The sequence below is a fragment of the Poecilia latipinna genome, unplaced genomic scaffold (genome assembly GCF_001443285.1).
Source record: "Poecilia latipinna isolate Pla-1442-1.1 unplaced genomic scaffold, P_latipinna-1.0 Scaffold1605, whole genome shotgun sequence".
In the NCBI taxonomy this organism is placed as follows: Eukaryota; Metazoa; Chordata; class Actinopteri; order Cyprinodontiformes; family Poeciliidae; genus Poecilia; species Poecilia latipinna.
In genome coordinates, this window is record NW_015114221.1 from 141,289 (window position 1) to 153,090 (window position 11,802).

General features: G+C 44.0%; 1 protein-coding gene across 1 annotated transcript in view; it reads left to right on the top strand.

The window, feature by feature from the left end:
- Nucleotides 1-11,788, top strand: part of LOC106963955 (diacylglycerol kinase eta-like) — a gene marked incomplete at its 3' end in the record, with an annotated part of 65,507 nt that extends 53,719 nt beyond the window's left edge. The window contains exons 8-18 of the mRNA XM_015059151.1: nucleotides 1,756-1,862; nucleotides 2,074-2,199; nucleotides 3,130-3,232; nucleotides 6,071-6,233; nucleotides 6,370-6,478; nucleotides 7,459-7,680; nucleotides 7,882-7,973; nucleotides 8,659-8,758; nucleotides 8,853-9,174; nucleotides 9,750-9,881; nucleotides 11,654-11,788. Coding sequence (XP_014914637.1) covers nucleotides 1,756-1,862; nucleotides 2,074-2,199; nucleotides 3,130-3,232; nucleotides 6,071-6,233; nucleotides 6,370-6,478; nucleotides 7,459-7,680; nucleotides 7,882-7,973; nucleotides 8,659-8,758; nucleotides 8,853-9,174; nucleotides 9,750-9,881; nucleotides 11,654-11,788 — 1,611 coding nt within the window. The remainder of the gene's footprint in view (nucleotides 1-1,755; nucleotides 1,863-2,073; nucleotides 2,200-3,129; nucleotides 3,233-6,070; nucleotides 6,234-6,369; nucleotides 6,479-7,458; nucleotides 7,681-7,881; nucleotides 7,974-8,658; nucleotides 8,759-8,852; nucleotides 9,175-9,749; nucleotides 9,882-11,653) is intronic.
- Between the last annotated feature and the right edge of the window lie 14 nt (nucleotides 11,789-11,802).

An 11,802-nucleotide genomic window follows, 5' to 3' on the forward strand; every position in this document is an offset into this window, starting at 1 on the left:
TGTGTCTCTTTAAAGCCTCTGACTGCTTCTAAAACTCCACCTTCAGGATGTCATCCCAACATGGCTCCTTTATTAAGCTTGACCTGGCACTGAGAAGTTCCACTGAGAAGCAGCTTCTATAAACAGCTCAGTAGATGCGCAGGTCCAGCAGATGTTTGCTAATAGCTCCTGGCTAGTCTGAAGGAGCTGAGTGGGGGGGAGTCCTGGGGGAGAGCGAATCTGAGGCAGAAGCTCACAAGCTATGAAATTGAAGAGCAGCTGCGCCTCGAAGGCGGGGCTAGGTCCACCCAGGCGTTTTGCACAGCTGAATGGTTGCCATGGAGATTAAAGGATTTCTCAAACATGCATGAAAGAATCAAAGCAACACTCCAGGATTGTTTTATATGGGAGAATGACGTTATAACATGATGTAAAGCTCATAAACAATTCTCTTTCAAAGTGTACTATTATTTGTTATTAAGGGAGTTAATACTAATAGATAAATAGATGACGAATCTCCTTTCGTCTTGTTTATCTCTTCTTATTAAACATATCGGTCCAGAAGCAATAACTTTAGATGTGGCCTAAATCACACAACGCCCTGTTTTTGAAGACATGGCTGGTGCTTGTGATATAATGAAAATAAGCAAAAGGTAAGTGCGTGACAGCACAAACGACAAATCAATAAAACTGGAGGAAAAGACATTACTAGGAGAAAATGAAGCAGAAAAATGTCTGTCAAACTTCAAGTGCAGGCAACCAATCACATCAGAGCAACACAGCTTAAATTTCCCTTCGATTTCCTGAGCAGGGCAGTCAGCGGGGATTGATTTGTGCTACCTACGTCCTCTGCCCCTTTGTATTTAATACACAGACACTCACAGTCCCAGAGACGGCATGTGCTTCCAGTCTGGTCTGTGTGGACGCCTGGCCATTAACAGTCTGTGGTATCATGTCCCCTGAATTCTCTTAATGTTCTGCTAATGCTCTCTAACAGCATTTAGTGGTAGACGAGATTGAAACATTGATTGTTGCCCCCGGATATGACTTGGACTTGTAGTATCTGTGTTGTCTGCAGAATGACAACATTGTGTGTGTGTGTGTGTGTGTGTGTGTGTGTGTGTGTGTGTGTGTTAGTGTTGTACATGAGCTGAGTGGGGCGGGTGGAAGGAAAGTTCCCCAGAGTACGGACATTATTCATGAGTCTGCTAAGAGCTTCGTCTCTTCTGGGGAACAAGGCGAGAGCAGTCTCTCTGTTTGGGGCGTGTAGGTGGGAAATGCTCATATTTTCTACTTGCCACTCTGATCGGTTAATCACTGCAGACGGTTTCGACGCATTCAAAGTTGGCGCAAATCTTCATTCAGGCCCAGCGAGCCTTAAGACACAGCTGATGAACGTCAAAGTCATTTATGTACAGCGTAATACATAAACAATCAACTGAAAATAAATTCAGACCAGTAAAAGAGTTATTTGATTGATTTGACCTCTTCTGACAGGAATCAAGGCAGCAGGTCTGTTTTCTGCAGTTTTCAGTTTAGTTCTGCTTTTGAGCCACAGGTTTTCAGTGCTGCACAAATAAAATACATTCACAAAAAGATGAAACACGACCCCTGCATCATTAATATTTCACCGTGTAGAAATAAAAAGCCGTTTGTGTTATTGAAGCGTCTGCCTCCAGACATATTGAGCTGAAGTTTTACTGCAGGCTGCTGAGTGACAGCCCCTGTAAAGTGTGGAAACCTTTTCAGTCCTGTTCGTGTTTCTGTGTTTTTCAGTGTGCAAGTTCAAAGCCCACAAACGCTGTGCCGTAAGAGCCACTAACAACTGCAAATGGACGACCTTGGCCTCTATAGGCAAGGACATCATTGAAGATGAGGATGGGGTGAGTTGGTTTGAAGCAACTTCTTACTAACTTTTAAATATAGAGCCATCACAAAGTATTTCACGTTTCTTTCATTTTACGAAGGCAACCTTCAATGCCGACCTGTTGTAAAAAGAATGTCTCGACAAGAGAAGCATTTATCCCATTCTGTAACGTGTGTGTGTGTGTATGTGTGTGTGTGCGTGTGTGTGTGTGTGTGTTAAACCTCCAGATTGCCATGCCTCATCAGTGGTTGGAGGGCAACCTGCCTGTCAGTGCCAAATGTGCCGTGTGTGATAAGACATGTGGCAGCGTGCTAAGGCTGCAGGACTGGCGCTGCCTCTGGTGCAAAGCCATGGTAAGGCATCTGTCACACCGTCATGCTGCACGCAGCGAGCATGCAGAGGAGACTGTGCGTCTGAAGGAACATGTTAGATTGGGCAGCGTGGGAACGTCCTAGCATGATTTTCATCTCAACCGTACGCTTGTCCTGAAGCGCAAACCACATCTGCAAATCACTGCGCACAATGACAAGCTGAAAAACGCAACAACACGTTAAAAAACACAAAATCAAGTTAAGAAAATGGGTCGACGTCAACAAAACGGAAGAGGTAGGTCTTAGTGGGAAACCTGAGACATTGTTGGCCAGCCTGCATGGGCCCCATGCGGGATATGGTCAGGTGTGCTGGCCGGGTGACTGGGCGACACCACCTTTATCTGTAGAACCAGATGTTATGCTGGCTTTAGGGCATTCACTGAAAATATAAATGTTACCGGCGATGCAAATGCAGCTACCGCTATATTTAGAGTCATTAGAAGCTCAGCTCTGTTGTTTTTCACAGTGTGGGAAATACGTAGCACTGTGGCTGCCTTCCTATCTGCCTAAACAGAGAAGAAGCGAATTCAGGAATAATTTCTGGTCCCAAAGCCAAAAGTGTTGTCGCCCAATCAGTGATCTCTCAGGTCTTCCCACTGAGCCTTACTTCGTGTGTTTGGTTAAAGCCGCTGTGTTTTCTGAATATGTGTAGTTTTGTTCAGTGATTAGTTGACGTAGCTCGGTTCCACCGTATATAACTCTATAGCTTGGAGGTTGTTTTAATATTTTCTGCTTACTGGAGCAAATATTTTTCAGCAAGTAATTTTTGTTCCAATAAAATTACAAATGCCCTAAATGAGTCATCTTTGGCATATCAACTACTCCTCTAATTGCAAGAGGAGTAGTTGCTGTCCGTTTTGTTGATTCTGTAGAATGTCAAACAATGTTTTTTTCTTTTATTTCTTCCTCTAGGTGCATACAGCCTGTATGGACCTGTACCCTCGCAAGTGTCCTCTGGGTCAATGCAAAGTCTCCATCATTCCCCCCACGGCGCTCAACAGCATCGATTCAGATGGTAGGCACCGACTGCGCACGCGGTAACCTGTACACTAACTCACTTTGAAAGGTCGGGGGTCAAAGTCTGACTCCACCTGTGAGGAACCGTTCACTCTCACTGGAGCTTTCACTTCATTTGATCTGCTGATCTCTTTTCTTTGACCTCTGACCTGCTGTTCTGTCCGGGAGTGATGTGGTGTGAGAGCAGGATTCGACTTGATTCGATAAACCCATCCACGACCTCTGTGGTCATTATTTGTCAATCTAAGAACAGGCTGGCTGTCATCATCTAATCGGTTATTTTTAATGAGCTTCCTGTTTGTGGTAAAAGACTTCTTGTGACTTTCTTTAAGCGATGGCTTTCTTTTTTGTTGGTTTGGTGGCTGGAGTGGACACAACGGGAGACTGGACAGTTCTGAAATAGATTTGAAAATGAGAGCATTACACTCACAAACAATAGGATACAGGAACTACTGAATACAAATGAACACTGCAATCTTTAGATTTCTATTTGACCATGCTCCACTGTCCTTCCCTTTATAATCACATTCTATTTTGTGTGTGTGTCCCTGTACGTAAAATCCAGCAGCCTCTCTGTTTCCCTGACCCTGAGGTGTCTGGACAGCCTGCCAGATCTCACTGTGAATCCATTCTAGTTCAGCACCTGCGAGACGAACCCTGATAAGCACGCTGGATTAGATTACTGTCTCCGAAGCAATCACACACGGGCCGCTGCGTCTGAAAAGCTGCCATCTTCTAAGTGGCGCCTGAATAATAGAAAAGTGGTGGGATTGAGCATCCAGATGAAGAGAGCAGGACAAGACAGCAGCAGAGGTGAAGCTACGACGACGATGCTCTCACCTCTCTGCGCTCGCGTGCCGAGGATCCCCGCTGCTTAAACGAAGGAGAGCGAAGGGGGCGCTCGGGTTTCAGTGTTGCCAGATTGTGCGGGTTTCCGCCCAGTTGGGCTGTGTTTGGACAGCTGTGGGCGGGTTGTTAATATTTGGGCTGCCTTTCACAACATTATGGCAAGTTTTTAGAAAAATTTCAGAGGAAACCTCTTTCACCGCAAAAAACACCAAACCTTACTGAGTATTTTGGTTCCTAGTGCAAATATCTTCATATCTTTGAAATAAGGCAAAACTAGCTTACTTTTTCATCAGTACTGAGGAATTATTGACTTAAAACAAGCTTCTATATGTTGCTGAAAAATTACTTGTAAGTTAGGTTTTGTCTTATTTCAAGTGTGCTAAGATATTTGCACTAGAAACCAGACCAAAAATACTTTGTAAGATTTTGTGTTTTTGCAGGTTTTTTGTAGAAACGCACAAGACTTTCCGTGTTATTGCACTTAACCTGAATGTGACGTCATCAGTGACTAGTCGTTTCTTCGTCATGTGTCTCTACGTAGCAGCATTAAAACAGAAATCCCAGGGCAACATCATGATTTAAAAGGAAATGTCTCTCAAGTCTCATTCCGTTCAAAGAGTCAAATCCTTTGCAGTTTCAATGGCATCTGGTTCTGTTCAGAACATAATAAAGGAAAACCAAAATTGTTGCAAATTGTCCAAATGTATATAACATTCCATTTTAGCTTTTTATTTCATAGTTCATGTAACAACCAAAAGAAATCATGAATGAAGAGGAACAGAAAGAGACATACATTTATAATATCTGCCCCATTTTCACATAAATGGGGCAGATAAAAAAGAGCTGCTTGAGACTGAAGACTTTTGTCATGTAGTTTTTGGTGGAAAAGAGAGAAAAGATTGAGCTTGTTTCATCATGCGATTAATTTCTTTCTTTCTTATTGCAACAAAACTACTTTTATGAACAAATTTCAAATACACAGAAAAACATCAGCCCATTTTTCAAATTTCTTTTAAATGCAGAAAGAGATTTTGATTGTTTTTTTGGGTGTTAGGATCCTTCCGTACACCAACACCTTTAATTGAATCGTCTCAGTGCTGAATGTACATTTTTTGAAAATGTCACATCCCTTTTAAGTTGTGTTTGCGTTCTCTCTTTACATTTTGGATATTGTTTGGAATATTATTGGGACTACATCAACATCACTTTCATTAGAGGTTGAGACACGCTGTTTTTTTGGAGTCTGATCTGGCAACCCTGTTGGTTTTATCTGGCTGAGGGAGTGTGATGCGTGTGTGCGTGTGTGTGTGTGTGTGTTGTTTGGGGAACGGAGGAGGGGGGACACGAGCTGCAGCACGTGCCGCAGCGCCGTGGCTCCCTGTCTCCGCTTCCTCTCTCTCCCCTACCACTCACCCTCTTCTTCCTCCATTCCTTAGCAACAGCACGACAGAGAAAGGGAGGCAGAAAGAAGGGGGGAAATCAAAGCGGAGCGCAGATGAAGACACTAAAGAGCAAAGACTGGGGGGAGGGTGTGAGGGGAGCTATAGTACGCAGAAGGCTGTCATCACCAAGGTTTTCCTTAAGGACCAGGGCGCCTTGCTGCTTTGCCTCCCACAGATCAGCCTATAGCACGTGTTCTTACCTCATGTCACCGTCACACACGGTTTTGATGAACGGTGGAGAGCGGGGTCGGATCCATGTGATAGACTCTACCTGCACCACTTTGCTCCCTCGTATTTATCACTCTTTCAAACAACACTTCGTCAGCCGGAAAGTCAGTTTATACAAAAGCGTCGGTAGGTGATTAAATAGAGAGGCTTTCTAAACTTCATGATACACAAAGGGAACCAGATTGAGATGCTTTAAATAGGCCGTCATAAAGAAACCCTCATCAAACCGCGCCGTTGTTTTCTTGCCGTTCTTGTTGCTGAACTGCCAAGGAGGAGCAGGTGGGAATGTTCAAACTGAAACGGTGGATTTCCTGCAGGCTTCTGGAAGGCCACCTGTCCCCCGTCGTGTGCCAGTCCCCTCCTGGTCTTCGTCAACTCGAAAAGCGGCGACAACCAGGGGGTGAAGTTCCTGCGACGCTTCAAGCAGCTTCTCAACCCGGCACAAGTCTTTGACCTGGTCAACGGGGGTCCACACCTCGGGTGAGGAGATGAACCCGGCGCTACTGCTTATGGGTTTGGGGTTTTTTTGTTAAGTGCCTTCAGATGACATTAGTTGTGAATTGGGGCCATGCAAATAAAGTTGAATTGACCTGAACTGGTTTTGTTTCTCCGTCAGCCTGCGTCTGTTCCAGAAGTTTGACAACTTTCGGATCCTGGTGTGTGGCGGCGACGGCAGCGTGGGATGGGTCCTGTCAGAGATAGACAAACTCAACCTCCACAAGCAGGTGATCCAGGGGACAGGAATGTGTGGCTGATGTGTTTGAACTTAGTCTTGTCTTAACACCCTTGAAGATTCTCACATTATAATCACATATTGCAATATATCTTAATCAAGGTTTTCAATCGCACAAAACAGTGAAGTTTAATGAAAATTATGGGGTTTTTTTTTACTCTTTAAAATCAGATATTTGGAAAGTGTTGTGTGCTTTAAAACTGCAGTATGTGACTTCTATAAAATATGGTTTTTTACATATTTGTTAAAATTGTCATTATGTTGTGACGGCATAAGAATTTGAAAAAATTCAAGCTTCTCCACCTCCTTCCTGAGATACCGGACAAAAACAACCAACCAGGGCCAGGAGGCGGGTCTTAGCGTTGTTAATCACCCTCCTGTATGCGCTGTTCGACGTGCTAATTGAGGAAAAACAACTTACCATTACAGAAAACAGTTTCCCCGCTGCCATTGGTGGCTATGCTACTAGCATTAACATTTATTGCAGGCTACGCTGTGATGCACCAGCTGTAGCAGCAGAGAGCAAAGCAGGAGGTTGTGAGCAGTTACACTAGGATGATTGACAGCGCTAAGAACCACCTTCTGGCTCTGATTGGTTGTTTTTGACAGGGAGAATTTCTGCAGATCACTGCAGCAGTACAGGAGGGAGGTGGAGGAGATTGATTACACACAGATTCATCTGTCTCATAACATAATGTCCCGTCGTGACAGTGCAAAACACAAGATTTATTTCAAAAGTTACATATTGCAGCTTTAAGTAGAAAACAGGAAGGCTGAATGGAGCAAAGCAACCTCGCTCTGTTTCATTCCTCCGACCTGTAACCATGTTGGATTTTTGGGAACCTCAATCTGTGAACTCCCAGCAGATGGTTTGTCTTTCCTGCTGGCCGACTTCCATAAAACACAGTCATGTAACCGGAGCAGCGACGTCACCGCGCCGCCCAGTAAACCCCTGTGCCTGCTGCCTTTCAGTGCCAGCTGGGGGTGTTGCCCCTCGGCACCGGCAACGATCTGGCCCGGGTGCTGGGCTGGGGCCCTTCGTGCGACGACGACACCCAGCTGCCCCAGATCCTGGAGAAGCTGGAGCGGGCCAGCACCAAGATGCTGGACCGCTGGAGCATCATGACCTACGAGATCAAGATCCCACCCAAACACAGCTACCCCACCACGCCCGAGGGAGCCGACGACTGCCAGGTAGACGGAACGACCAACACGCACACTCTGACACAGCAGGACCTCCAGACAGACCGGAGAGCGCCTGACTTATGTTTTTTTTTATTTTTTTTATGCTGCTTCACTTCAGCTGAGGTTCAGAACAGGAAGAAGAAGAAAAAGAAGAAAAACGATCCCTCTGCATCAAACTGACACCATTCATCTGTTTCTTTCTTTATGCAGTTTCACATTTCAGCGTATGAACACTCAGTGACCACTCACCTCACAAAGATCCTCAACTCAGAGCAGCACTCTGTGGTCATCTCCTCTGCCAAGTAAGTGCTCCACTGTAAGAAGTCAGCCTGTGAACTGGAGCCTTTAATTGGACTGAATGTCAACAGAAAATAAATTTTAAGAGCTGCTGCTGCATCAGTAAAACCAGGTCTGGAAAGCAAGTTATGGGGAGCACAAGTTTATTTTAACACTCGAAAAACAGTAAATTTTATCAAGTATTTCTGTCTAGCTTTTAGTGCAAATATCCTGGAATGAGACAAAACTTACTTGCAAGTAGCTTTTCAACAAGATATAGAAGCTTGATTTAAGAAAAATAATTCCTTAATATTGGTGAATAAGTAGTAGATTCATTGACAAATTATTTCATTTAAACAAGACAATATTCTCCCAGTGGAACTGGTACTTTTTCATCAGCATTAAGGAATTATTGTTTTAAATCGGTCTCCTATATCATTCTGAAACGTTATTTGTAAGTTTGTCTTATTTCGAGAATCCTGAGAGGCGTGCAGTGAAGAAAAATCCAACACAGGCTTATTTAAATAAAATTTGAGACAATTGGAAATTAAAAAACTGACTGAAAATACTTGGTAAGATTTTGTGTTTTTGCAGAGCAGCAGGCCAAATACAGTAGATTCGATTCTGACTGGGACATCTCTGGCGTTATTGCAGCGTCTGCATCTGAAAACAGCAAAGGAATGATGATTAATTTTCTTTTGTGTTTCTCAGGATTCTGTGCGAAACTGTGAAGGATTTTATTGCCAAAGTGGGGAAAGCGTATGAAAAAAGCACAGAGAACGTTGAGGAATGCGACTCCATGTCTCTCAAAGTAAGCAAAAACAAGAGAAAAGAATCACCATTTTCCTGTTTAATTTTCTTTAACTTGTCTTTTTTTTTTCTAACTGCCTCCCCCCTCCCATCAGTGTGCCATCCTGAACGAGAAGCTGGACTCCCTCCTGCAGACGCTGAACGCAGAGTGCCAGTCCCTGCCGCCGCTTCCCCACTGCACCCCTCCGATCGTGGAAGAAGAACAAGAGGAGGAAGAAGAGGAAGAGGAGGAGGAGGAGGAGGCCAGCGAGGAGAGCTTAACGGAGCTCAAGGGGAAGCTGGAGGAGGAGGAGACGGAGAAGGGGCGCGGGGGCAGCGGGCCCCCCCAGCAGCTGTTTAAAAGCCGGGAGCAGCTGATGCTCAGGGCCAACAGTCTGAAGAAAGCCGTCCGGCAAATCATAGACCAGGCTGTGAGAGGTGCACTTACTTTCTGACCTCTGATGACTTAGGATTCTGCGTGTTTGAAATATTGTTTTATTATTGGAGGCAAATGCTTATAAGAAAGCGCGAGCACCTGCAGCTAGCCCTGTCACCTTCACATAAACATAAACGATAAACTGCCCCAGCAGATATTGCGATAAACGATGATATTGTTGTTTTTGAGATGTAATAGTTCACACTGGACCTGGACAATATTTTAAATATGCTAAATAAAATACCTCAAACATAAACAAGAAATAAAATGAAAATAAAAAAAAATTTGGTTTCCATTGTACACTCTGGAAGAGTGTATTGGTGAATAAAATCCACACTAAATGAAATATTCAAAAACCCAAAATGTTATAAATCGATGATCAAATCAATGCCAGGACTGTCCTTGACTGATGATAAACCGCAAACGAGACTTCTTCCGTTTTTTTCCTCCCCAGCCAGTAAAAGAGGTGTGAATACTTTTGCGCTACGTCTATGTATTTTTTTATTATTATTATTATTGTTATTATTTTACGGGATGTTCAGCGCATCGTCTTCACTCCTCCGCTTTCTCTCTGCAGTGGTGGACGAGCAGAACGCCCACACGGATGACACGGAGCTTCCGTCGCCGCTGGAGTTCAGGAAGGACAGCGAGGACGAGAACAGGGACAGCGAGAAGGACGAGGACACCAAGGAACTGGAGGCGGTGTCGTGTGAGTGTTTACTCCTTCACTCTGGCCTCTGACCTGCCAGACGTCCAGGTTACACTCCGCCTGCAAACCTTCCACTGACCGACTCTGTAGATTAAAAAAAAAAACTTCACTTGTTGCTGAAAGGGAGTTTAAATGTCGCCACCTTGTGGATATTCCACTCATTGCAGCGTAGGGATCAGACACACGGCTCATGGAAAAATGTTCTGCTGACGCAAATCATGTTTCCTGTCATAAATAAACTCAGGGATTAGTGCTAAAAGTGAGCGCAGAGGAGCTTCCCTCCTGTGGTATTCCACCTCCTGCTTCAGGCTGAGCTGTTTATCTTCACATCTGCAGTTTTCCACAACAGCCTGTTGACACGGAGAAGTTCTCCGGTGATAAATGAGCCTACCTGACGGCAGGGCAGAGCTGCTGTTTGTAGCTGTCTTCCAAGTCCAGACAGGTTACCATGGAGACTCCCCTCCCCTGGACCGACCACAGGACGTTTCAACCTCTGCGGGGCAGAACGCCTTCCTGTTTATCCGAGTCCTGTTTCCTTTCTTCCTCACTTTTTTATTACAGTTAGTCGACATGCTGGTAGCACTCGAATGCTCAGCTTCTTGACTTTTCTGACCTGGAAGCACCAGAGTCTGAAAACACAAAGACGGTTTTAGGTGTTTAAGTTAGATAAATTATCCCTTTCATATCTTTATGTCTTATTTCTTACCTAACGTCTGTGGGTGTGTGATATGGGCTTTGAATTTTATCATGATATTCTGCAGTACTACTGCAGTAACAATTAAAATTAGTCTTAAAAAACATTCCTGTTTGAAACGGGCTTAAACATGCACCGCCTGCTTAAAGAAATGTGATTAATACAGAGACTTTATGTAATCATCTTTTCAAATTTACTGCTATTTATTGATGTTCTCATGGAAGAAAACAATATGAGAAAACTATAAATGTAACATGTTAGCTTTTTTTAAATGAGCTGAAATTTATCATGACATCAATAAATCAAACTTCTTATCATGACAAGAAATTAAAAAAGGAAAAAAGAAACGGAGTGTCACTTTTTTTATTTTTCCGACTGAAAAATCTCTAAGTTAGCCAGGCAGGATGAAGAAAAAACTGGGTGCAATTTATCAGTGCACACCTAGTAAAAGATATTTCCCAAAGTAACAAATTGTGCTCGATGTTAGCAGTTTTATAAAAACGATCAAGCTGAGCTCATTTTTGCTGCATTAGAAAACATCCAGTTCCAGCTGAAGAAAACAACACTGACCTTCTGAGAAACCAGCTTCAGCTTACATTTCCTTCTGATGCATTACAGTTGAAATCTTCTAAGTTGATTATTTGTGGAGCATGTTTTTCAGTCCGCAGAGACCCTGTCTCTGCGAGAGAAGGACGGGTTCAGTTTAGCGATAAGTTTTAAGGAGCAAAGCAGATAGATGCTCACACAGTGAGAACAGTCATAGAGGTGTAAATTGATCTTGTCCAAGAAGGATCTGCTATGAAGTAGGTCACTGTCAGCTGATAAGTATTACCTGTTTTTAGACTAATCGTAGTAAAAGTAGACATTACAGTTAGTCGTTTAGCTTTATAGGAATTAGCCTGTATTTGGAGGGTTTGTTTTATTCGGCTGCTTCATTAGCTGTTACCACAGTGCACAGCGTCAGTATTAGGTGAAACAGGTTATATTTTACACGGTGTGTCGTTTTGAACCCCAGGAACCATTCAGTTCAGTCGAGAAAAGACTGAAGCGTTCCCTGTGTGCTTCTGTGTGTGTTCAGCCGCCAGGAGCCCCTGTTCCCCGACAGAGAGCAGGGTGAGCCGCAGCACCCAGTCGTACGGCCCCTTCACCATCACCCCCTTCACCACCAGCAAGGAGAACCTCCCCGTGCTCAACACACGCATCATCTGCCCTGGTAAACACACACAC